At 49.2% G+C, this 21188-nt stretch overlaps 3 protein-coding genes across 5 annotated transcripts; 2 read left to right on the forward strand and 1 right to left on the reverse strand.

The window, feature by feature from the left end:
- Positions 1-7334: 7334 nt before the first annotated feature.
- FAM110D (family with sequence similarity 110 member D) lies at positions 7335-10770 on the forward strand. Of its 2 annotated transcripts, none has more exons than XM_072609421.1 (2): positions 7335-7436; positions 9619-10770. In XM_072609421.1, the coding sequence occupies exon 2, from the start codon at positions 9679-9681 to the stop codon at positions 10480-10482; it is 804 nt and encodes a 267-aa protein (XP_072465522.1). In that variant the 5' UTR covers positions 7335-7436; positions 9619-9678; the 3' UTR covers positions 10483-10770. The 2 variants fall into 2 exon arrangements, with proteins under 2 accessions (XP_072465522.1, XP_072465523.1); XM_072609422.1 differs by lacking the exon at positions 7335-7436 and adding an exon at positions 8540-9006.
- A 123-nt stretch (positions 10771-10893) lies between these two features.
- On the reverse strand, positions 10894-19767 carry C5H1orf232 (chromosome 5 C1orf232 homolog). 2 transcript variants are annotated; one of them, XM_072609423.1, is made up of 5 exons: positions 19678-19767; positions 16150-16332; positions 13483-13563; positions 13259-13356; positions 10894-11677 (listed from the first exon to the last, which is right to left on the reverse strand). In XM_072609423.1, the coding sequence occupies exons 2-5, from the start codon at positions 16231-16233 to the stop codon at positions 11410-11412; spliced, it is 531 nt and encodes a 176-aa protein (XP_072465524.1). In that variant the 5' UTR covers positions 16234-16332; positions 19678-19767; the 3' UTR covers positions 10894-11409. The 2 variants fall into 2 exon arrangements, with proteins under 2 accessions (XP_072465524.1, XP_072465525.1); XM_072609424.1 differs by lacking the exon at positions 19678-19767 and adding an exon at positions 19023-19404.
- ZNF593 (zinc finger protein 593) lies at positions 19551-20955 on the forward strand. Its single transcript, XM_072609425.1, has 3 exons — positions 19551-19886; positions 20389-20451; positions 20686-20955. The coding sequence occupies exons 1-3, from the start codon at positions 19690-19692 to the stop codon at positions 20825-20827; spliced, it is 402 nt and encodes a 133-aa protein (XP_072465526.1). The 5' UTR covers positions 19551-19689; the 3' UTR covers positions 20828-20955.
- Positions 20956-21188: the final 233 nt, after the last annotated feature.

Consider the following 21188-nt stretch of genomic DNA (forward strand, 5'->3'; position numbering starts at 1 on the left):
GATTCTAAGAAGAGTTCCCTGGGCTTCTTAAGACACAGCCAGAGGGGGTCAAGACCCAAAACAGGTTAAAAATCCCTGTGCTAACAGGATATAGAAATCTATCTTGCCCTACAGGAAAATAGAAGGGAAGGGGATATAAGAAGTGGAGTGGTGATAGAAGGGAGGGCAGATTGGGGGAAGGGGTAATCAGAATGGGGGGATGAGAGAGATGGGGAGAAAATTTGGAACTCAAAATCTTGTAGAAGTGAATGCTGAAAACTAAAAATAAATTAATAAAAAGAAAAAAAATGAAGATCACTTGAAAAAAAAGAAGCCCTGTGCTGGATGGTCATTAATGTTAAATAATCCATAAGCACTTATTAAGTGCTTACTGTGGGCCAGACCCAGGGCCAAGTATGGGATACAAAGAAAAGAGAGAAGCCTTCAAAAGGCTTTCTGTTCCCATAAGGAAATTAATAAATGGATACAAAGAAGCTATGGTGGGTTTACTAGGTAACCTTAAGAAGTTACTTGCAGGTAGGGGAGCCCAAAGGGCTGAGGACTGGGAAAGGCCACTCTTAGATGTTGAGACTTGCATTCCAAGCATGGGGTGCAGCCAGTGCAAAGGCATGGAAATACTGTGTGGTCCCTGGCCTCCTGCCCTCTCCGAGCTGTTCTCACGGATCCCTTTCTCTTCTTCCAAGAAGCCTTCCTTGACTACCTCACCTGACCTTTCACACTTCATCAATTCCAGCTCCACCCTTGCATCTGAGCCCTGTGTGTGTCCTGCCTCATCAGATCAGGGGCTCTCAGAGGGAGAAATGGTGTGTCTTCCTGCCAAATAGGGGAGCTCCTTAACATAGGTTTCCTAACTCCCCCATCAGACAATTCTCTCAGATTAGGGACCCAGTCCTCCCCCATCCAAAAGAGAGTGTGCCCAAGGGCAGGGGCCTTCTACTCTCTTCCTCTGACTTCCCCCAGGGACTCTGCCCCCTGGGCAAGCTTTGGAGGACTTGGGGTGAAGTTTCAGGGATTCCTGGTGAGGGTAAAGAGTTCTCCCCATCTAGTCCTTGCACACCAAGACAGGCAAGGCCTGTCAGACACAGCAGCAGCCTCATGCTGCTCCCCCCACCCCCCGAGAGGAGAGAGATTTCCTGCCTCAGACAATGTCCCAGCTGGACCCAACCCAGCCTCTCTGGCCACTGCAAGCTTAACCCTTTCACCACCAGATCCCAGATTGCTTCCCAACTGGCCTGGATTTTCCTATGGAGCTGGACAGGGCCTTATAAAGGGTGCAGGCTAGGGGAGGAAGGTCTAGCAAAATAACCTTTCATAGACCCTTCCCAGTTGTGAGGATGAACTGAATATGTGAGCAAAACTGAATATGTGCCCACTGACAGGCATATAGTAGGTGTTTAATAAATGCTTATTGGTTTATTGATAGGACATAGGACTGGAAGGAACCTTAGGATTCATCTGCTTGTAGTCTGCTCATTTCATGAATGAGAAAATCTCTAAGGATAGAGAATGGAGGTGATTTTGTTCAGGATTCAAATCAAGGTCTTCTGACTCCACATTCGGTAGGCTGAATCCAAGTGATGTCAAAGGTGCCAGAGCTCCTAGTTCTAACAACATAGCACAGAAGAAAGAACAGTGGTTCTGAAGCCAGAGGACCTGGACTCAAAATTCCACCTTTCATACTTGCTATATGTGTAGCTCTAGGCAAATCCTTTAGCATGCCTGGGCCTTAGTTTCCTCATCTGTAAAATGGGGGATGGTTTGGCTTGATGGCCTGTGAGGTCCCCTTTCAGCTCTGGGATTCTGTGCTCTAAGACCCCTTCCAGCACCGATATTTCCTGTTTCAAAGTCCCTTCTTATCCTTGGCTTCTGTGGGCTTGGCATTCCATTTTGCTCCTGGAATATTTTCTGTAAATTGTCAATAATGAAAACATGTGCATCTTGTGGAAAGGGCATCCCCTTTCCAAAGCACTTTTCCAACTGACCATTCTCCCATTTGATCCTGACAAGGAAACAGGGCAAAGCAGCGAACTATGGCCATTCCACGAGGAAGAGCTGAGGTCCAGAGAAGGTTGAATGGGAGTCAACAGTGGACTAAAGCCCACATATGCTGCCCTCTGCCTCTCAAAAGAACAGGGCCTCTTTCTAGGAGATGGTGGGAGGCAACTCCCAGGTGCTCTTTAGAAGCATGGAGTTAGGACTCAGAGGTGATCTACAACCCTCCCAGAGTGCTGCTGGAACCAGATGAAAATGTCATCGGGAAAGACAACATGCATGAAAATACAATAAAACAGATAATATTACATTTAAAAACTAAGTCAATATTTGACCCACAAGAATCCTTATGTATGGTTTAGGGGCCACTGCTTCCACTTGAGTTTGACACTGCTGGTCTAAAATAGAGACTTTTTAGAAAATAGAATGGCAAGGCTACAAGAGGTCTTAGAACATGGAATGTTAAAAATTTGGAAGGGGTCTTAGAACATCAAATGTCAAGGGTAGAAGAAGCCTTAGAACCCAGAATTTCAGAGCTGGGAGGGTCCTTGGAATATAGAAGGTCAGAATTGGGAGGGCCCTTTTATTGTCTGAACCTTGGATTTCATTGGCATAAAGATGTGGTTTGCCCTTCATTCTTGAAGAAGACCATGATGTCAGGGAGATGACGATAGATGTGGCGACTGAATTGGATTTGAGTGAGGGAGGGCTTTGCAACGTCACCAGTCTCACTTTCTCCTCCAGAGCCATCTGGGTCCAGTGACCAGATAGATATTCATCAGAACGACTGGAGATGGTCTCGGCATAAAGAACTCCTAGTATAGAAATTCCCTCTGCCAATGAGATCAGCACCTGCTCCACAAAACAGTCCTAGAAAACAGCCAGAGGTAAAAAGAAGGTAAGGGACTTGCCCAGAGTCACACAGCTGATTTTTAGCAGGAGCAAGAACCCAGGCATTCCTGACTTTGAGGCTGTCTAGTGAACTAGAGCAGGGGTTGTTAATCTCTTTATTATCATGGACCTCTTCTCAGAATAATGTTTTTAAATACATAAAATATGCAAAATTAAATGTGCATAAAACATGACATTACAAAGGAAACTGATTATGTTGAAATAGTTGCTAGAATATGAAAAAATCACAGACCTTCCCCCCAAATCTACCCATGAACCCCAGATTTAAGAATCTTTGCTTCAGAGACAGCTAAGTGGCTAGAGTGATAGGCTGAGTGAGGAAGACTTTAGTTCAAATTTAACGTCAGACACTTCCATGTTGCTGGACTAGTCACTTATCTATTTTATTCAGTTGTAAAATGGGAATAATAATAGCACCTACTTCCCAGGGTTGTCGTGAAGAAGGAATAGATAATAGGTGTTAAAAAAAAAAAGGAAAAAAGTATTTAGCACAGTACCTGGCATTAGTAGGCTCCATATAAATTCTTATTCCCTTCCCTTCCCTTGCTCAGATACTTACTAGGTAGCTATGGGACCCTGGGCTAGTCACTTAAAGCATCAGACTTTGTCAAATAGGGGCTAGAACCTCACAGGGTTGTTGTAAGGATCAAGTGAGATAACACTCACAAAGCACTCTATCAAAGTTAGGCACTTACTAGTTGTGTGACCTGAGTAAGTCACTTAACCCTATTTGCCTCAGTTTTCTCATCTGTATAAAATGAGCTGGAGAAGAAAATGACTAGTGGTTCTAGTGTCTTTGCCAAGAAAACCCCAAAAGGGGTCTCAAAGAGTAAGACACAACTGAAAAACGACTAAACAACAATTAGTACTTTGCTTCACTGATACAGTTGCTTCTGGCAAAGCATCCCTCTTTGGCCAGCCCATATAGCCCTTGTCCATGTCCTCTTATGAATGAGCCACAGAATGTCCACTCAACATTCTGGGACCCACCTTGAGCTCTTGATATCTTGAGGGGGTCGCCAGTGGACTTTGGGGCTGTCCATTCATCATCCCCCCAATCTTGACTTTAATTAGCCCATTTTCTGTTTTTGATTGTATTTCTTTCATAACATCCTTTCCATTGCCCTTGCTGCGCTAGTCTCTGTTTTCTTGTGATGTGTTACTGCTCTCTCCATTGCCCTTTGGAGTTCTTCTGAGACTGTCTTCTTGCAACCAGTTGTATATCAGCCTGGTTTAACTTTGATGTGAAAAAGATGGACTTTAATTTCAAAGAGGAGCTTGGTTGGGGTCATTAAAAGAGCTTTGCTGGCCCGCAGAACCAGGAAAATTGTATGTGCCAGGACTACAACAAGGTAAATGAAAAGAACAAGAACAAAACAGTTGAAGTTATGATGACCAAGCTTGGTACCACAAGCTTGTGAGATGTGAGAAGACACCTCCTCCCCACCCCTCCCTTCCTTGGCAGAGGTGGGGTCTATGGATGTGAAACACAGAAGGCAACATTACACTTTTTGGATGTGTTGGTTCATCTGGATGAATTGTTTTCCCTTTTTTTCCCATTCTTTGTTATAAAGGATGGCTCAGTAGGAGGGGAAGGGAGAGAGGTTTACAGTGGAAAATAGAAGTGATTTAAAGACAAAAGACAGCAATATAAATTTATTTCAAAAAGTAAAAATCTTCTTAAATTCTTAAAAGTTAGAATAGCTTTTTTCCTCCACCCAGTAGGTCCTTAATGCTTGTCTGTTGAATGGGATTAAATTGTAGCAGTGAGGATGTACCTGAAGTCAGCCACACTCTCAGCCCTCTGAGAAACTGAGCCAGTTGACAAGAGATAGGGAGGGAAAGAGAGAAACTGGAGAACTCTGGTCCTTCAGGTACAAGATGAGAAGGCAGCCCTTGTAGATTTCTAGGGCCTCTTCTTCCTCTAAATCTGTATTTTTTCCACTCACATTAGAGATAAGCTGGGGATGATGGTGGGAGGAAGCATGATCTAGTGGAATCAAAGGACCTGGGTTCGATTCTAAACTTGCTCATTGGCCTGCATGATCTTGAACACTTGCCTTTTCTGGGCCTCAGTTCCTTCATCTGTAAAATGACTAGATGACCTCTAAGGTCTCCCTTTCAACTCTAAATTCTGTGATCCTGAATTCAAATACCTTCCACTTATCATCTGTGTACTTGACGAGTCACAAAATCTCTCTAGCTCTCAGTTGCCTCATCTGTAAATCAGGATTTTTTTTATATTTTATTTTTCTCAATTCGATGTAAACAAACTTTTTAATATTCATTTAAAAAAAATTTTGTACTCCAAATTCTCTCATTATCTCCCCTCCTCCTCCCTCAAGAAGACAAGCAATTTGATACAGATTACACATGTACAGTCACACAAACATTCCCTCATTAGCCATGTTGCAAAAAACCAAAACAAAACCAAACCCCCCCAAAATCAAGAATAATAAAGCAAAGCAAAAAGTATACTTCCATCTCCATTCAGACTCCATCAGTTCTTTTGCAGGAGGTGGATATCATTTTTAATCATAAATCTTTTGGAATTATCTTGGACCATTGCAATCCTGAGAATAGCTGTCATTCACAGTTGATTATCACACAGTATTGCTGTTACACTATATGATGCTCTCCTGGTTCTGCTCAATTCACTCAGCATCAGTTCATGTAAGTCTTCCTAGCATTTTCTGAAATCATCCTGTTCCTCATTTCTTAGAGCGCAATAATATTCCATCACAATTACATACCACAACTTGTTCAGCTATTCCCCAATTGATGGGGAACCCCTCAATTTCCAATTATCTACCATCACAAAAAGAGCTGCTATGAATATTTTTGTACATATTCTTTCATCTCCTACAGACCTAGTAGTGGTATTCCTGGGTCAAAGGGTATGGATAGTTTTGTAGCCCTTTGGGCATAGTTCCAAATTACTCTCCCTAATGGTTGGATCAGTTCACAACTCCACTAACAGTGCATTAGTGTCCCAATTTTCCCATATCCCCTCCAACATTTGTCATTTTCCTTTTCTGTCACATTAGCCAATCTGATAGACATGAGGTGGTTCCTCAGAGTTGTTTTAATTTGCACATCTCTAATCAGTTGTGATTTAGAGCATTTTTTAATGTGACTATTGATAATTTTGATTTCTTCTTCTAGAAACTGCTTGTTCTTATCTTTTTTGACCATTTATCAATTGGGAATGACTTGCATTCTTATAAATTTGACAGTTCTCTATATATTTGAGAAATGAGACCTTTATCAGAAAAATTTGCTGCAAATTTTTGCCCTAGTTGCCTACTTTTCTTCTAATTTTGGCTGCATTGTTTTTTTTTATCTTATGCTAAGTCTTTCCAACTTTATGTAATCAAAATTATCTATTTTACATCCTGTAATGCTCTCTATCTCTTGTTTTGTCATAAATTCTTCCTTTATCCATAAATCTGACAAGTAAACTATTTAGCACTCCCCTAATTTGCTTATGCTCTCACCCTTTATGTCTAAATTATGTACCCATTTTGACCTTATCTTGGTATATGGTACTATGAATTGTCGGTCTGTTAAACTACTTTCCAGTTTTTCCAGCAATTTTTGTCAAATAATGAGTTCTTGTCCTAAAAAGTTGGATCTTTGAGTTTGTCAAATACTCAGTTACTATGGTCATTTACAACTGTGGTATTGTATATCTAACCTATTCCACTGATCCACCACTCTGTTCCTTAGCCAGTACCAGATTCCTTTGATGATTACCACTTTGCAATGCAGTTTGAGATATGATACTGCTAAACTACCTTATTTCCCATTTCCTCCCTATTGATTCCCTTGATATTCTTAACTTTTTATTGTTCCAAATGAATTTTGTTATTATTTTTTCTAGTTCTATAAAAATGTTTTTTGGTAATTTGATTGGTATGGCACTGAATAAGTAAATTAATTTAGGTAGATTTGTTATTTTTATTATACTGGCTTTGCCTACCCAAGAGCGATGACTATTTTTCCAATTATTTAGATCTGACTTTATCTGTATGAAAAGTATTTTGTAATTGTGTTCATATAGTTCTTGCTTTGTCTTAGCAGGTAGACTCTCAAGTATTTTATATCATCTGCAGTTATTTTAAATGGAATTTCTCTTTCTATCTTTTCTTACTGGACTTTGTTGGTAATATATAGACATGCTGATTTATGTGGGTTTATTTTATATCCTGCAATTTTGCTGAGTTGTGAATTATTAAATGAGAATTTTTGACTACATGTCCCTTCTAGCTCTGAGCTCATGATCTGGTCCTAAAAAGGGGAAAGAAACAGCAGAGATCCATAGGCCATCCTCTTAGAGGGAAAGGATGGGGTTAACAGAGGCTGGGCTAGAGGAGAAGGAGTGGTTAATCCAGGGACTCTGAAGACCAAACCTTTCCTGCTGGGAGGGGAGTAGGGGATGGGTTACTTACTGCTTCAGTTCATTCTGTCCTTCCAGTCTGCCTGTATCTGTCTGGTGCTCCCTTGTCCCACTCCTAATCTCCTTCAGAGGGGTGAGTATCATACCCTTCCCACCATTCTCTTGGGGCAGGAGGGCTACTGGACATTGACAGGGGAATGGGGGAGGCAGAGCTGCTGCTTCAGCAGTGGGCATCCTGAGGTCCAGATACTGGAAAGAACTAGGGTAATGGGGTGAGTAGGACCTTTAGATAACCCCTGTTCTGATGTGTCTGCAGATGGCTCTGAGGAGCACAGAATGGACTGGCTGGGAGGAGAGGGAGTGGACAGCTAAGTATTTTGGGTCCTATGATTAAGAATAGCCAGTAATTTGGGGCTTTTTATAGCTCAATTCTTTAAACCTAAAGGGACCCTGGGGAGGGCTTGGAAGGGGAGGGGGTAGGTACAGGTCTGCTCTGACTAAATGCCCTAGATTTCAGCCCCATTGTCCCCTTTAGGGCCCCCTGAAAGTCAGTCTTGGGGTTAGATTTGCTGGGTTCTGCACTGGTGCTGAATGGTGTCCTGCAGCCCCCTCCCCCACCATCACCCCGACCCCTGATCCCTCTGGGTTTGAAGCGCACCCTTTCTGATACTGGGAGAGTTAGAGACAGCTGAACTGGGAGGGCTTAACTTCCTACGTCACTTCAGTACATTGTCCCCCAAACCACTTGACTCCCTGTGCCCCCCCATCTGTATTTCTTTGTCTCCTCTGTATTTGTGTGAGTCCTCTTCCCTTCCCTCCCTTTCCCCCCCTCCCCCCACCCCTGCAGCACCACTCTTGGGGTCAGGGTCTGGGAGCTTTGAAGAGGGAAAGCTGGGGCAGCAGAACAGGAGGGAGCCACTCTCCCTATTCACCCTGTTTGGGCTGGGTTGGCACAGGTCAATACGTCCCTTGCTGTCCTCTCCCTTTGCCCCGCTCACCTCTCCAAGTCTGATCTGTTCACTCCTCCTCCTCCTCCTCCTCCCCAAAGCTGGTGTAAAGGGGCAGGATGTGAGGATTTGAGCCATGTGGGTGGCCAGGTCCCTGTCCTACTTGGGAGCCCTGGGGGCTGCTTCTGGACCTGTCAGGAGTTGATTTACAGCCTCTGCCCAGCTGACCTTCTTCTGCAGAAGCCAATGGGGAGTGGGGTGGCTGGGAGGTCAGGGTAGGGGGTCACAGGGGCTCTATGATTCCCAGAGAGGCAGCATGCCCTGAATGCATAGCATCATCTGGGAAGATGACTGAGGGGTTCCTAACCGATGTATAGGATCACCAAAGGGCTGATAGCACAATGAACCCAGAAAGAGGAAAATGAGCAGTAGGGATGAATATTAGAGGCTTGGCAGGGGCAGGGAGGGAGACAGGGTTTGAGAATTGTAGGACTTAGAACTGGACAGGAGGGGAAAGATGAGGAACATGAGGACTTTCCAACAGGAAAGAGGTATGAGATATGATGTCTAAACAGGAAAACTGTTGGCCCTTGGCTGCAGTGAGGAGGAACGGAGGCAGAGGACTGTATGAGTTGACCCTGGTGAACTGTTTCCCTCTCCTTCAAGTGTTCAGGAAGAGCACGGGCAGCCCCTGGCCAGCTATGATTACTAGAGTCGCCCGCTCTGTGGTTCCATCCTGACCTCAGCTGGCAGGAGGTGGGCGGGAGGCAGGAGGGGCCCTGGCTGGGAGGGTGACTGAGCCTGGCTGCCCCTAGCTGACAGCTTTGTCTTGGCCTCTGGAGCTCTGGGGCTGGGATGAGGTATTTTTTCCGGTTGAAGCCACTTTGGGGATTTGGGTTGGGTCAGGCCTTGGAGGATGGGAGCAATCTCTCTTTTTTGATTCTCACTGAGCCCAAGCCTCCCACCCAGCTCAGAAATGTGCCCCAGTGACCTGGAAGGACCCTGCTCTGTGTGGGGTGTCTGGGAGGAGTTGGGGGTCTAGCTCCCCAGTCACTTGGCCTGGGCTCAAGGCCTGGGTACCCTGGCTACTTCTGCTTAGCTCCAGCTCCCTGTTTTTAAAGGGGGCAGTATGATATAGCTGGAAGGGCCATAGACAAACTTGGAAAAAACCAGGTTCTAACCTTGGCTCTGCCCCTGACTAAATTGGTGGCCTCGGGCACAGAGTCTCTTGGCTTCAGTTCAAGAAGACGCTTGTTTTGGTGGCCTCCGAGAGCCTTTCTATCTCCCCAAGATGCTGTCTTTAGGAGCCTAGTAGCATAGGCATGTCTGTCTGCCGCTTGTTGACAGTGTCTCTTCTCTTTCCCACAGGCCTTAAATAGGGACACTGCTAGTGGCCCACGGGGCATTGCTCCCCCCTGCCCTGCTGAGATGCATTCCACTTCACTGGCCACCCCATCCCCGATCCGGGCCCCCAGCGCTGTAGAGAGGCTAGAGGCAGACAAAGCCAAGTATGTCAAGACCCAACAGGTGATCGCCCGGCGCCAGGAGCCAGCCCTTCGAGGGGGAACGGGCCCCCTGACCCCTCACTCCTGCAATGAGCTGGAGTCTCCACCCTCACCCAGGCCTCTTGGCCCAGCCCGAAGGGGTAGCGGCAAGCGCCTTCTGAGGCCTGACTCACTCATCATCTATCGGCAGAAGCGGGACTGCAAGGCAGTAAACAAGGAAAATGACAAGGGGCAAAGTTTGGTGCGACGTCTCTTCCAGGGAACCTCCCTGGATTCTCCTGGAACCCCCAGCCCAGTGGAGCGAGTGGCCCCAGTGCCCCGGGCAGGATGGGCCACAGCTGGGAAGGGTCCAGGAGCCACCCAGACCACGTCTCCTGAGTCAGGCAAGCGAGCCCTCTGTCCCACATGCTCCTTGCCCTTGTCTGAGAAAGAACGTTTCTTCAATTACTGTGGGCTGGAGCGGGCACTAGTGGAGGTTCTGGGTGCTGAGAGATTCTCACCTAAAACCTGGGAGACAGATGCTAGTCCTCCACTGGGCAGGCCCAGCTCTGAGGGTGGCAGCGAGTGGGATTCAAGTGGGGGTGATGGTGGTGGTGGAGACTCTGAGGTGGGCACATCAAGAGATGGGCAACCCCCTGTATCTGTGGTGGAACGAAATGCCAGGGTCATCAAGTGGCTCTATGGGTGCCAGCGGGCTCAGGCACCCCCTCTGGAATCAGAAGTGTGAGTGGGTGGGAAAGGAGGAGACGAATGGGCATAGGAGCTGGGCTCTTCCCTGCCGGGTTGGGATGGCAAAGGCCATGACAGTCATAGAAGGGGGCACTGTCTGTGGGATAGTATTGAAGCTCCAGGCCTGATGCTCTGGCTGAGGGGGCAGGACCCAGGTTGGAGTAATTGGAGAGAGTGAGGGTAACTCCAGGACCCCTGTGGAGGCTTGGTCTGGGGAGTGGGGGGTTGGGATGGAGGATCAGGGCTGTGTCTGGGAGACATGCTGAATAAAGTGGACTTTATTTAAGTCTGGTTCTGTGTTGGGGGAGAGGACACAGAGGGTGTGGGTATTAGCTGCTGAGGATCCCAGGATTCATTTCTAGTAGACTCGGAAAGGGATCCGGGGGAATAAAGATAATAATGATGATGATAACAGGTAATAACTTTTGTATTTTGAATGAAGGTTTCCAAGTGCTGCACATACATTATCTCACTATATGATGAGAGAGAGGGTGGCTCCTTTTCCCATCTGCCCTTCCAGTTGGGGGCAGGTGAGGGTTGGGGAAGAAGTCTGGGCCCACGGTGGGAAGGGAAATAAGGACAGGGGGAGAGCTGGGCATCTTTTCTCATATCTTCTTCTGGACTGCCAAAGGAATCTCTTCCTGGAGTCTAACCTCAATCCCTCTTACTGCACTCTGAGCCCTATCTGGGAAGTGGGTGGACCTTCCCTCTCCACCTGCACTTTTGTTACAAGTGTTTGGGGAGGTTTCAGGCCAAGGAAAGACACACTACCTGCCTGGGGTGTGGGCATATGGGGATCCACACCCCTGCCCTCTTGTACTGCGGCCCCTGGCTGGGTGGACTGAGAAGTAGCGGGATCTTTTGGTTCTAGAGAGCCTTTGATAGGGTGGGTGCGAATGGGAGGGGGCCCAGGTGTTGGGGGCAGCTAATCTCCTTTGGGGATGGCTTTGCTGCGCATCTCAGCCAGTTTGTTGGTTAGGAAGCCCCACTTGAAGCCAGCGGCTGGGTCAGGCTCGGCGTGGTCATCGGCTCCATCCTCCTGGTGTGGCTCAGCTGCCCCTTCACCCCCGAGCATGGCCTCTGCTGCTGCCTCGGCCTCCTGGGGTGGCTGCTGCTGCTGCCACCTGCTGGCGAAGGTATCCCAGAAGCCTGGCCCCTTGGCATCCTCTGTAGGTGGCAGTGCTGCCAGGGGACTGTAGCGGAGAGAAGGGGTGTATGAGTGAGGACGGAAAGGGGAGATGGGAATGTGCCAAGGAGAAAACAGAACTGAAGCATCGCAGATTAGGAGCTGGAAGGGGCCCAGGGACATGCAGTGACTTGCCCAAAGGTCACATGGCTAATAGATATCTTGAGGCAGAATTTGAATCCAGACCTTCCCAACTCCAAGTCCAGTGTTTCATTCTTTGGGTCACTGAGATGCCTTCCAAGTGAATGTCTGGGATTTTGTGACGTGGTGTGAGTATGATAGAGGAGAGAGGAGGGGGAGATGAGTGCTGGGTAAGGGAAGAAAGGCAAAAGATAGTCCCTGCCCTTCCTGAAGGAGCTCTCCCAGTCTAACGGAGGACGGAGGAGACAGCATGCAAACAAGATATGTACAGAGTGTCTGTCACAAAAGTCTTGACCTTATTAAAGTTTAAAATTGCACTAAAACATTTGGGACACTCTGGACAACATAAATTGTGGATAGTCTCAGGAAGGCTCTGAGGGAAATGTATCTGTACCTATGTGTCTCATGCAATGGGTATGTATGAAAGGGAGACAAAGGGATGGGTTGGAGGGGGGTGGTCTGTGTGAAGAGAAAGATTGTGTTGTTGTGTACTGGGGAGAGATGAGCTGAGAGCATGAGAAGGGAAGATGTAATTGTGTGGGGGAGAGGGAGATAAATGTAGACATGAGCAGGCAGTGGACATGTGGGGGGCAGGACTGGGGGTGAGGAAGACGTGCTTGGGTGTGAGGGGAAGACAAGCGTGGGTTTGAGGGAGGAGGCATAAGTATGGGGGGCCATGAAGATGTATGTGGGGGGTGGGGAGAAGGGCACATGGTAAGGGTTAGAGGAGAAGAGCATTTGTTGTGGCAGGACATAAGAAGGGGTCTGAAAAGGGAGGCAGAGGTATCTCAGAGGGGAGGGATGGGAACTGGGTTTGAGGGGGAAGCTGAAATGAGGATGGTTGTGGAGGTAGAGAAGAAATGGAGGTGTGGAGGGGGGGCCTGTTTCTGAGATGGAGGTGGGTCTGTGTCCAAAGATGGAGAGATGTTGACTGGGGCAGCCAGTGGAATGGAAGTGGAAAGGGTGGGTAGAAGGCTCGGAAGTCAGGGCTCATGTAGATGAGAGGGGCAGGGTATGGAATCCAGAGATCCTTGGGAACTAGAGAAGGAAGGAAAGTCACAACAAGATAACTTATCTATCCTTTGTCCCTGGGCTTGGTGGCACTTGCCCAGGTAACAGAGGGAAGAGGCTGCCTGACCAGGTTTTGGCACACCAACCCTCAGCAAGGTTAAGCACTGGAGTGACCTTCCCAAGAAAAGCCGTCAACTTGTTCCGTGGAGGGGGGATAGCAAGCATGCTCCAGACTTGGACCATGTCTCACAGACATCGACACAAGCACAGAGACACACGATGGCAGATCAGACAGGATGTAGTTGGAAAGGACAACGAGGAGAGAAACTGAGGTACAGGTCCCAAAGGTGCCCTCCCTTCTTCTCCCCACCCCCAGTCTGAGGTTAGGAGTACCCATGTGTCCCAGACATCCACCCGCATCCCAGTCCCCTCCTACTGGTCAGCACAGGGCTCTGAAGGCAGCAGCTTGTCCTCATCTTCTTTGTTGAACAAGGAAGACATCGTCCTCCAGCCTTTCACCCCAGCACCTTGGACCTGGGGCAGGAAGGACTCAGTCAACGATAGAGATGCCACTTCCCTTACATCAGGGAACCTCTTACCTTCCCTCCCCTCCCTCCCCTGGCTGGCTGGATGCTCTGTTCCCCCACTGGGTGGCCTTACCCTCCGGGCCAGCTGGGACATGGGGTTGCTGGCCTCTTCTGTCAGCTGAACGTCCTGCTCTGCTAGCACTGGACTCTCTGTCTGTGACACAAGTCCCAAGCCCAGCTGTGAAGGGGGGCACACACATGCACCCCCACATCCCCTCCTACTCCCGCCTCTTCCCTCAAACCCACCTGTTTTCCTCTCCCACCCAAGTACATCTTCCTCACCCCCAGTCCTGTCCCCCACATGTCCACTGCCCGCTCATGTCTACATTTATCTCCCTTTCCCCCACACAATTACATCTTCCCTTCTCATGCTCTCAGCTCATCTCTCCCCAGTACACAACAACACAATCTTTCTCTTCACACAGACCACCCCCCTCCAACCCATCTCTTTGTCTCCCTCTCATACATACCCATTGCATTAGACACATAGGTACAGATACATTTCTCTCAGAGCATTCCTGAGACTATCCACAATTTATGATGTCCAGAGTGTCCCAAATGTCTTAGTGCAATTTTAAACTTTAATATGGTCAAGACTTTTGTGACAGGCACTCTGTACATATCTTGTTTGCATGTTGTCTCCGTCCTCCGTTAGACTGGGAGAGCTCCTTCAGGAAGGGCAGGGACTGTCTTTTGACTTTCTTCCCTTACCAAGCACTTAGCAGAGTGCCTGACACATGTTTTGTTATGTGTCTGACTCTTTGAGACACCATTTGGTGTTTTTGGTTTGTTTGGTTTCTTGGCAAAGATCCTGGAGCGGTTTGCCATTTCCTTCTCCAGCTCATTTTACAGATGAGGAAACTGAGGCAAACAGGGTGAAGTGACTTGCCCAGGGTCACACAGTTAAGAAATGTCAGAGACTAGATTTGATCTCAGGAAGATGACCCTTCCTGACTCCAGGCCCAGCTCTCTAGGCACCACTAGCTGTCTGACACATACAGTAGATGTTTAATAAATGCTGGTTGGCTGACTGACCGTCTGGCTATACATATCCAGCCACCCATACATAACACAGACTTTATAGCCTGTCCCTATGAGAGCATCAGGGTTCAGTGGAACAAGTTCTGCCACTAACTTGCTGTGTGATCTTGGATAAGTCACTTCTCCTCTAGGGAGTCTTAGCTTTCTCATTGGCAAATGAGGGATTGAACTAGATATCCTCCAAATTCTTTTCCAGTTTTTATGGTCTATGTGTCTATAGGCCTCATGCAAAGTGGGGGGAAAGCCCAAGAGGCATTGAATTGATCTGTATCATTTTATAGGCTTACTCAAGGTCACCTCACTAGTATCAGAGAGAACACTAGAACCCAAGTCTTCTGATTTCAAATTCAGGGTTCCTTCCATTGCACCCAGCTACGTTTGCACTCATGGATACCTGCCCAGCACAGGCCCCAGACAAATCCAAATAGCTTTCACATGAAGGTGGCTGTTCCTCCCCCATTTTTTCCCAGGATCTCTATGCTCTCCAGGCAATGTAGAGCCTGTCAGGTGGACCCCTCCCCAGAAGTACTCCTGACAAGGTAAGATTTATGGGAGACCATGGACAAAAGTCACCTTGGAGGAGCAGGCACAGATGGTCTGCTTGAGGAAGTGCCTACATCGGTGAGATAATACGGCCATGGGAGGACTGGAGTGTCCCATCTCTGATGTCAGGACAAATATCTGGGTCAAAGCTTGAATAGAAACTCTAAAGGTACACTTGGCCCCTATTGTCCCCAGCTGATGTTCTTCCAAGTCAAATCTGGTACCTGTTCCTAGTCCCCTGGGAAGACACCTGTTTCCCTGGAGCCCAAAGCCCTTCCCTCCTTTCCTGCGTGTTCCCTCTCCCTTTCTTATCCTTTCCATCTTTACCTTTCTTTCTATTTCCCACTTTCCCCTTCCTATTCTCTTGTTTTCTGTTTCTTCTCCCTAGTTCCCTTCTCTTCCTTTTCCAATTCCTTCTGTTATAGAATGTCAGAGCAGGAAGGGGACTTAGAACATGGAATATCAGAGCTGGGAAGTGACCTTAGAACACAGAATTCAGAGCAGCAGGGCCCTTGGAACAGAGAATGTCAGAGGTGGGAGAGCCCTTAGAACAGAAAATTCAAAGCTGGGAGAGCCCTCAGCATGCAGAATTCAGAGCTGGGAGGGCCCCTAGAACAAAGAATGTCAGAGCTAGAATAGATCTGAGATATCTGAGAGATTCTCTAGCCCAGGAGCTCCCAGACTTTCTGATCTCAGGACACCTTTGCTGTCTTAAAAATTATTGTGGAACACACACACATACCTCAAAATGTTTTTTCATCCATGTGGGTTATGTTGATATTTCCCATATTGAAAATTAAAACATCTTTGTATTATTATAAAAATAGTTTTGACTTACAGATCTCCTGAAAGGGTCTTGGAGACCCCCAAGGGCCTGGGACCACACTTTAAGACCTTCTGGTCTAGTTGATGGTTCTCCACTCTTTGACAGTAGCTGGCACATAGTAGGCATTTAATAGACGCTATTATTATTATCTCTGACTGAGCCAGAGACAGCCTGACTTGCTTAAGCTCACACAGCAAGTGAAGAGCCAAGCTGGGAATCCAGCAGATGTTCCTGAAGTGCTAGCACATTGCTTCCTTTCCCTCATTTTCCTCCTCACCCCTTTGCCCCCTGCCCAGACTGGGCCGCCTGTTAGGCACTTAGGTCACCCACCTCTTCCGAGAGGTCTTCCCCGGACTCTCCACCGAGGGTCTGCAGCACCTTTGACTTGTAGGTCTTCCAAAAGGCCTGATTCATGGCTGTAGGGGCACCGTGCAAGGCACAGGGTAGGTGATGGCTCAGTGGGTACCAGTGCCCATCTCACAAGGCCACTTGGCTGGGCCTGGCTCTTGCCCTCTAGGATCAGATGACCTCATTAAAGATAAACCAGCTTTCCCTGCTTGGCCCAGTGCCCTGGGGGCGGGAATCTGATCTAGAGGAATCTGGGATGAAGGTAGGGACCCCCACCTTCTTTCTGCTCATCTGCAGCTGCAGGGCCCAAGATGGTTTCAGGCTCTTCCTCATCCCCCTGGGATGAGACAGGGAAGGTCCAGGAGAAATTTTCCCCAAATCCTTCCTGTCTCATTCATCCCCAGACCCAGGACAGGCATTCCCCAGGACAAGGACAACTCCCCTATAAAAAATCCAATTTGATGCTCATGGACACACTTTTTGCATTCTCAGTGGAGTCCTATTTATTGCCTCTGTTTAACCCTATGGTTCTGGCTGATATTTGGTGATGGGGGTCCTAGGCAGACCCCTTAGTCTCCAGAGCCACCAATGTCCTGGCCTCATGTTTCACAGCATTGTCTGGACTTGTAACTGATTCCCCCTTCCTGAAGGAGGGGAGGGACGCTCAGCCCTGTGACCCTGTCTCCTGGCAACCAGCTCCAAATAGCCCAAGTCCCTGAATTATTGCTGAGTTCCTGACTGCTGCTCACTCCAGCTTTGGTTTCTCCCAGTCTAGAATAAACTGGGCCCTGGGGACATAGAGCTGGAGCTAGAGTGAGGCTCCTTCCTCCTGCTCCCCACTCCATCCTCTCCTCCTAACCCTTGCCTGCCAGGCTGCACTGATACATCTGGCAGGCCTCAACCCAAAAACATTCATCCCCCGGAGCTCCAGGGAAGGATTCTCCCATGAGAATTCTCCTCCCCCTTGGCCTGATTGAGACCAAGGTTGCTCTCCCCCACATCCCATTGGCCATGAGCATCTCAGGAGTGTCATCTTCGTGTTTCATTAGCCTACAACTCCTACATAAGCATAAGAAGAGTCAGATAAGAGGTTCATGGGAAAAACCCCCAGGGATCTTCATGGACTTCAAACTTACCATTGCCTGGACCATTTCCCAGTCAGCTGAGACTGTATGGGCAAGGCTGGGGGCTCAAAATTGGCAAGGGGTGAGGGGGAAACCATCCTTTTTGTATGTTACAGAACATTATAGAAAGCCTAACTTGGCCATAGGGAAATAGAAACTAACTACAATTTGCAGCTTCAGTGAAGGGAGGAGAGGGTGACAATCCTGCTGTCCTCCACCCTGGTTAGAACACATCACAACGTAAATTATTTGAGAGATCTTGGCTTAGTTGTGTCTTCCCAGCACCTAGCAGTGTGAGTGCGTGTGTGTGGGTGTTTGTGTGTGTGAGTCACACCATCAGAGAATTTGGGAGCTGGAAGGGACCTTGGTGACCAATCATCTAGTCCAACCTGGGCCTGCAAGGAATTCCCAGAACAACATACTCTGCCAATAGGTGTCCACCTTCTGCTTAAGGATCTCCGAGGAGAAGGAACCTACCCCCTCTCCAGATGGCTCATTTGTATTTAGGGACAAATTCAATATCATTCGTATACTACACTGTACCTGAGCAACAGAGCAAGGGATTGGATTTTGGTCTGGGTTGAGAGTTTTCTCTACAGAATCACAGGCCATTCAGAGAGAAAGCTGTGAGGGTTTGGGTGACTTGCCCAATGTCATGCAGCTAGGAAGTATAGGAAGCAGGACTGAAACCTGGGATTTCCCTAGTGCTCGGCATATAGTGTTTAATAAGCATTTTTTCTTTCATTCATTCATTTATTCATTTCTGACCACAAGTCCAGCACTCTATACAAAATGTCATGTTTCTCTCTGTCTCACTTCTACACAGCAGGCCTTAATAAATGTTAGCTGGATTGAATTGAACTGGCTCCATTTCTGGGATAGATTTTAGTCAGAACATAGACCAGCTGGAACAGTATGGCCAGGAGAGGCACCAAGAAGAGAAAAAACTCATCCCTATCTCCGTATCCTTCTCTCATTACCTGTATTTATTCACTTGATATGTACTTGATATCCCAAGTCCCAACTTGATATATTCCGTATATATTCTGGCTGTGTCAGCCTGCCCAACGCACAACCTCTCAGCACCCCAGGACAATATATTGTAAAATATTTGCTGATCTGCATTTTCAAGGGAGTTCCCTTGTCAGGACTTCTGTATAATAATAGCTAGAATTGTATATGGAGCTTTAAGGCACTTTACAACTGTTAGCTCACTTGATCCACTCAAATTATCCCTATTTTTATTATTATCCCGATTTAATGGATGAGGAAACTGAGGCAGAGGTTAACTATCTTAGCTAGGGTCACACAATTACTGTCTGAGACTAGATTTGAACTCAGACTTTCCTGACACTAAGTCTAGGCCCTATCCCCATGGGCCACTAGCTAATGAAAAAACAGGTCTGGTCTTTGCTGCCTCTCCCTCTGCTTCTTCACCAAACCTTTTTTTTTACATGTTTCTCTTGTTTCCTTGGAAGGAACTATGCTCCTTGAACCCTCCATTCAGCTACAAGAGTAGGAGCTAGATGGCACATTGGGAATCAGGAGGACCTGGGACCAAATCCAGCTGCAGACACTTACTAGCTAGCTGTGTGTGACCCTGGGCAAGTCACTCAACCCCCGCCTTCACACAAACAAACGAGTTATCCTGCATAGGGTTTGTAGGCAGTCTCCCCAGCTCGGGGGCAAGCTCTCGGGGAGGCTGCGACCACCCTCCGCCTCTCTTCGTACCCGCAGTGCTCAGCACCCTGGCTGGCTGACTTAACGGACTCTGCCGGACTGGCACTGCCTGACTGAAGGCAGGGACCGGGTCTTTTTCTGTCTTTTGTACCCCCAGCACTAAACGCCGGGCTGGCACACCCACACAGCGGCTGCTCAGCCTCGTCGGGCTCTCCTGACCCCGTGTGGGGTTTTCTCGGCAAAGACCCTGGAGGGCTCTGTCCGGTCCTTCTCCAGCTCACTTCACAGATGAGGAAACTGAGGCACACGGGGTTACGCGACATGGCCAGGGTCCCACAGCTCCGGGCGTCCGAGGCCGAGCTTGACCCCGGGGAGGCTGCCCGCTGCCCCGCTGCCCCGCTGCGCACAGCGGGGGTTCACCAACGCCGGCCGATTCAAGGCGAGGGCCTGGCACGCGGCGGGCTGACGGGGAGGCAGGACTGCGGGGCCCGGGGCTCCCTGAAGGCCTGCTCGCGCACAATCGGGGAAGGGAGGCTCCTCGGGAGGAGCTGGGGGTGGCGGGGCCCCGGGGCAGGGCGAGGCGCGGCTGGGGACCCTGCCCCCGGCGGTGCACCCGCCTGTCCGCCAGGGGGCGCTCGGGCCCAGAGTCCGTTAGGCCCGCCCCGTGACGTCACGAGCCGGCCCGGAAGTCGAGAGGCTGTCTTACCCAGCGGAGGCCATGGCCCGCTCTCGCCGCACGGGCGCGCACCGCGCGCACTCCCTGGCCCGTCAGCTGAAGGCCAAGCGGCGGCGGCCGGACCTGGACGAGATTCACCGGGACCTGCGGCCCGGCAGCGCCGCCCGCCGGCCCCAGCCTGACGCCGAGTCGGACCCCGACCTGCCCGGAGGCGGCCACCACCGCTGCCTAGCCTGCGCGTGAGTTCCGGGAGGGGCGGGGCGGGGGCGGGCCTTCCGGGGGCCGTGCTGGGGAGTGAGGGGGTGGGGCAGGGGGAGGGGGGGACCCAGGGAGTTCCGGCTGGGGAGGCTGGGAAGTGGGGACCTAGGGAGAGGGGGTTCATGGGGGGCTGGGAAGTGGGGACCTAGGGAGAGGGGGTTCATGGGGGCTGGGAAGTGGGGACCTAGGGAGAGGGGGTTCATGGGGGCTGGGAAGTGGGGAGCTAGGAGGTGCAGCCTAGGGGATGGGGAATTGGGGAGCTGAGGGCCAAAAGGGTTTTGGGGTTTGGTGTGGGTGGTTATTGAGGGAGGACCTGGAGCTTGGGGGATGGGAAGGGGTCAAACTGGGTGCTCCCTCAGGAAGGAGAAGCTGGAAGGTGAAAGGTCAGGTGTTGAGGCCAGGCTTTGTCTGGATGCTCTTCTCTGGAGGGTGGAGGGGAGGAAAAGGAGCCTCTACCCACATCTTACCTCTGTCCCCCTCCAGGAGATACTTCATTGATACTGCCAGCCTGAAGAATCATTTAAAGTCCAAAGATCACAAAAAAAGGTTCGAGGCTGGGCTGGCTCCCTCCAGCTGTTAAGGCCCATCTTACTCCCCTTCTCCTGGCCCTTCATTTCCTCTCCCCTTCCCCCTTCCCCTCTTTGCCCTCCCCCACAGCATTTCTTCTTTCTCTCTAGCCTCTAATCTCTTCCCTTGATCCCCTCTCTGATCTCCCCCTTCCTCATTTCTTCCCAATCTTGCCCTGACCCCTCTTTAACCCTGGCCCCTTTTTTCCTACAGGCTCAAGCAGCTGACAGTAGAACCCTACAGTCAGGAAGAAGCAGAGAGGGCAGCAGGCATGGGCTCTTATGTGCCCCCCAAGTTGTTGGCAGTGCCCACAGAGGTATCTACCGAGATATCGGATATGGAGGTGGCCAGCTGATGCTACCCAAGACCGAGGAAGCCACTGTGGGATGACCCTGCTAGGCTGGTCTGGCTGGACTGTACTGTTCCCCCAACACTCAGAGCAGAGTCTTCTTACTTTTCCCCAATAAAGGAGCTGAGCTGCTACATGTCTTCCATGTTTCTGATTTCCCCTGAATGCCAGGCTGGAGCTGATGCTTGTTCCCCATCTACATTCCCCTGGGAGCTCCTGTATCCCTACTGCTCAAGGTGTGCTTGCCCATGGGCTATCCCTGTGGTACTCTGCCACATGCTGAACCTTGGGATCAAGGGAATAAGAACCCTTCCCTCCCATTACTTTGCTTTGGACGAATGTCACCAGATGGAGCCCCAGTCATGGC

Source organism: Notamacropus eugenii, chromosome 5 (genome assembly GCF_028372415.1).
Source record: "Notamacropus eugenii isolate mMacEug1 chromosome 5, mMacEug1.pri_v2, whole genome shotgun sequence".
Classification (NCBI taxonomy): Eukaryota; Metazoa; Chordata; class Mammalia; order Diprotodontia; family Macropodidae; genus Notamacropus; species Notamacropus eugenii.

What these genes read in the sequence shown, in the direction of transcription:
- ZNF593 (XM_072609425.1), top strand. Translation starts at nt 19,690, where the DNA reads ATGGCCCGCTCTCGCCGCACGGGCGCGCACCGCGCGCACTCCCTGGCC. An exon ending in CACCGCTGCCTAGCCTGCGC is followed by an intron (nt 19,887 to 20,388) that starts GTGAGTTCCGGG and finishes GTCCCCCTCCAG; the next exon opens with GAGATACTTCATTGATACTG. An exon ending in TCCAAAGATCACAAAAAAAG is followed by an intron (nt 20,452 to 20,685) that starts GTTCGAGGCTGG and finishes TTTTTCCTACAG; the next exon opens with GCTCAAGCAGCTGACAGTAG.
- FAM110D (XM_072609421.1), top strand. Translation starts at nt 9,679, where the DNA reads ATGCATTCCACTTCACTGGCCACCCCATCCCCGATCCGGGCCCCCAGC.
- C5H1orf232 (XM_072609423.1), bottom strand. Translation starts at nt 16,233, where the DNA reads ATGAATCAGGCCTTTTGGAAGACCTACAAGTCAAAGGTGCTGCAGACC. An exon ending in GGGAAGACCTCTCGGAAGAG is followed by an intron (nt 13,564 to 16,149) that starts GTGGGTGACCTA and finishes CTTGTGTCACAG; the next exon opens with ACAGAGAGTCCAGTGCTAGC. An exon ending in TCAGAGCCCTGTGCTGACCA is followed by an intron (nt 11,678 to 13,258) that starts GTAGGAGGGGAC and finishes TCTCCGCTACAG; the next exon opens with TCCCCTGGCAGCACTGCCAC.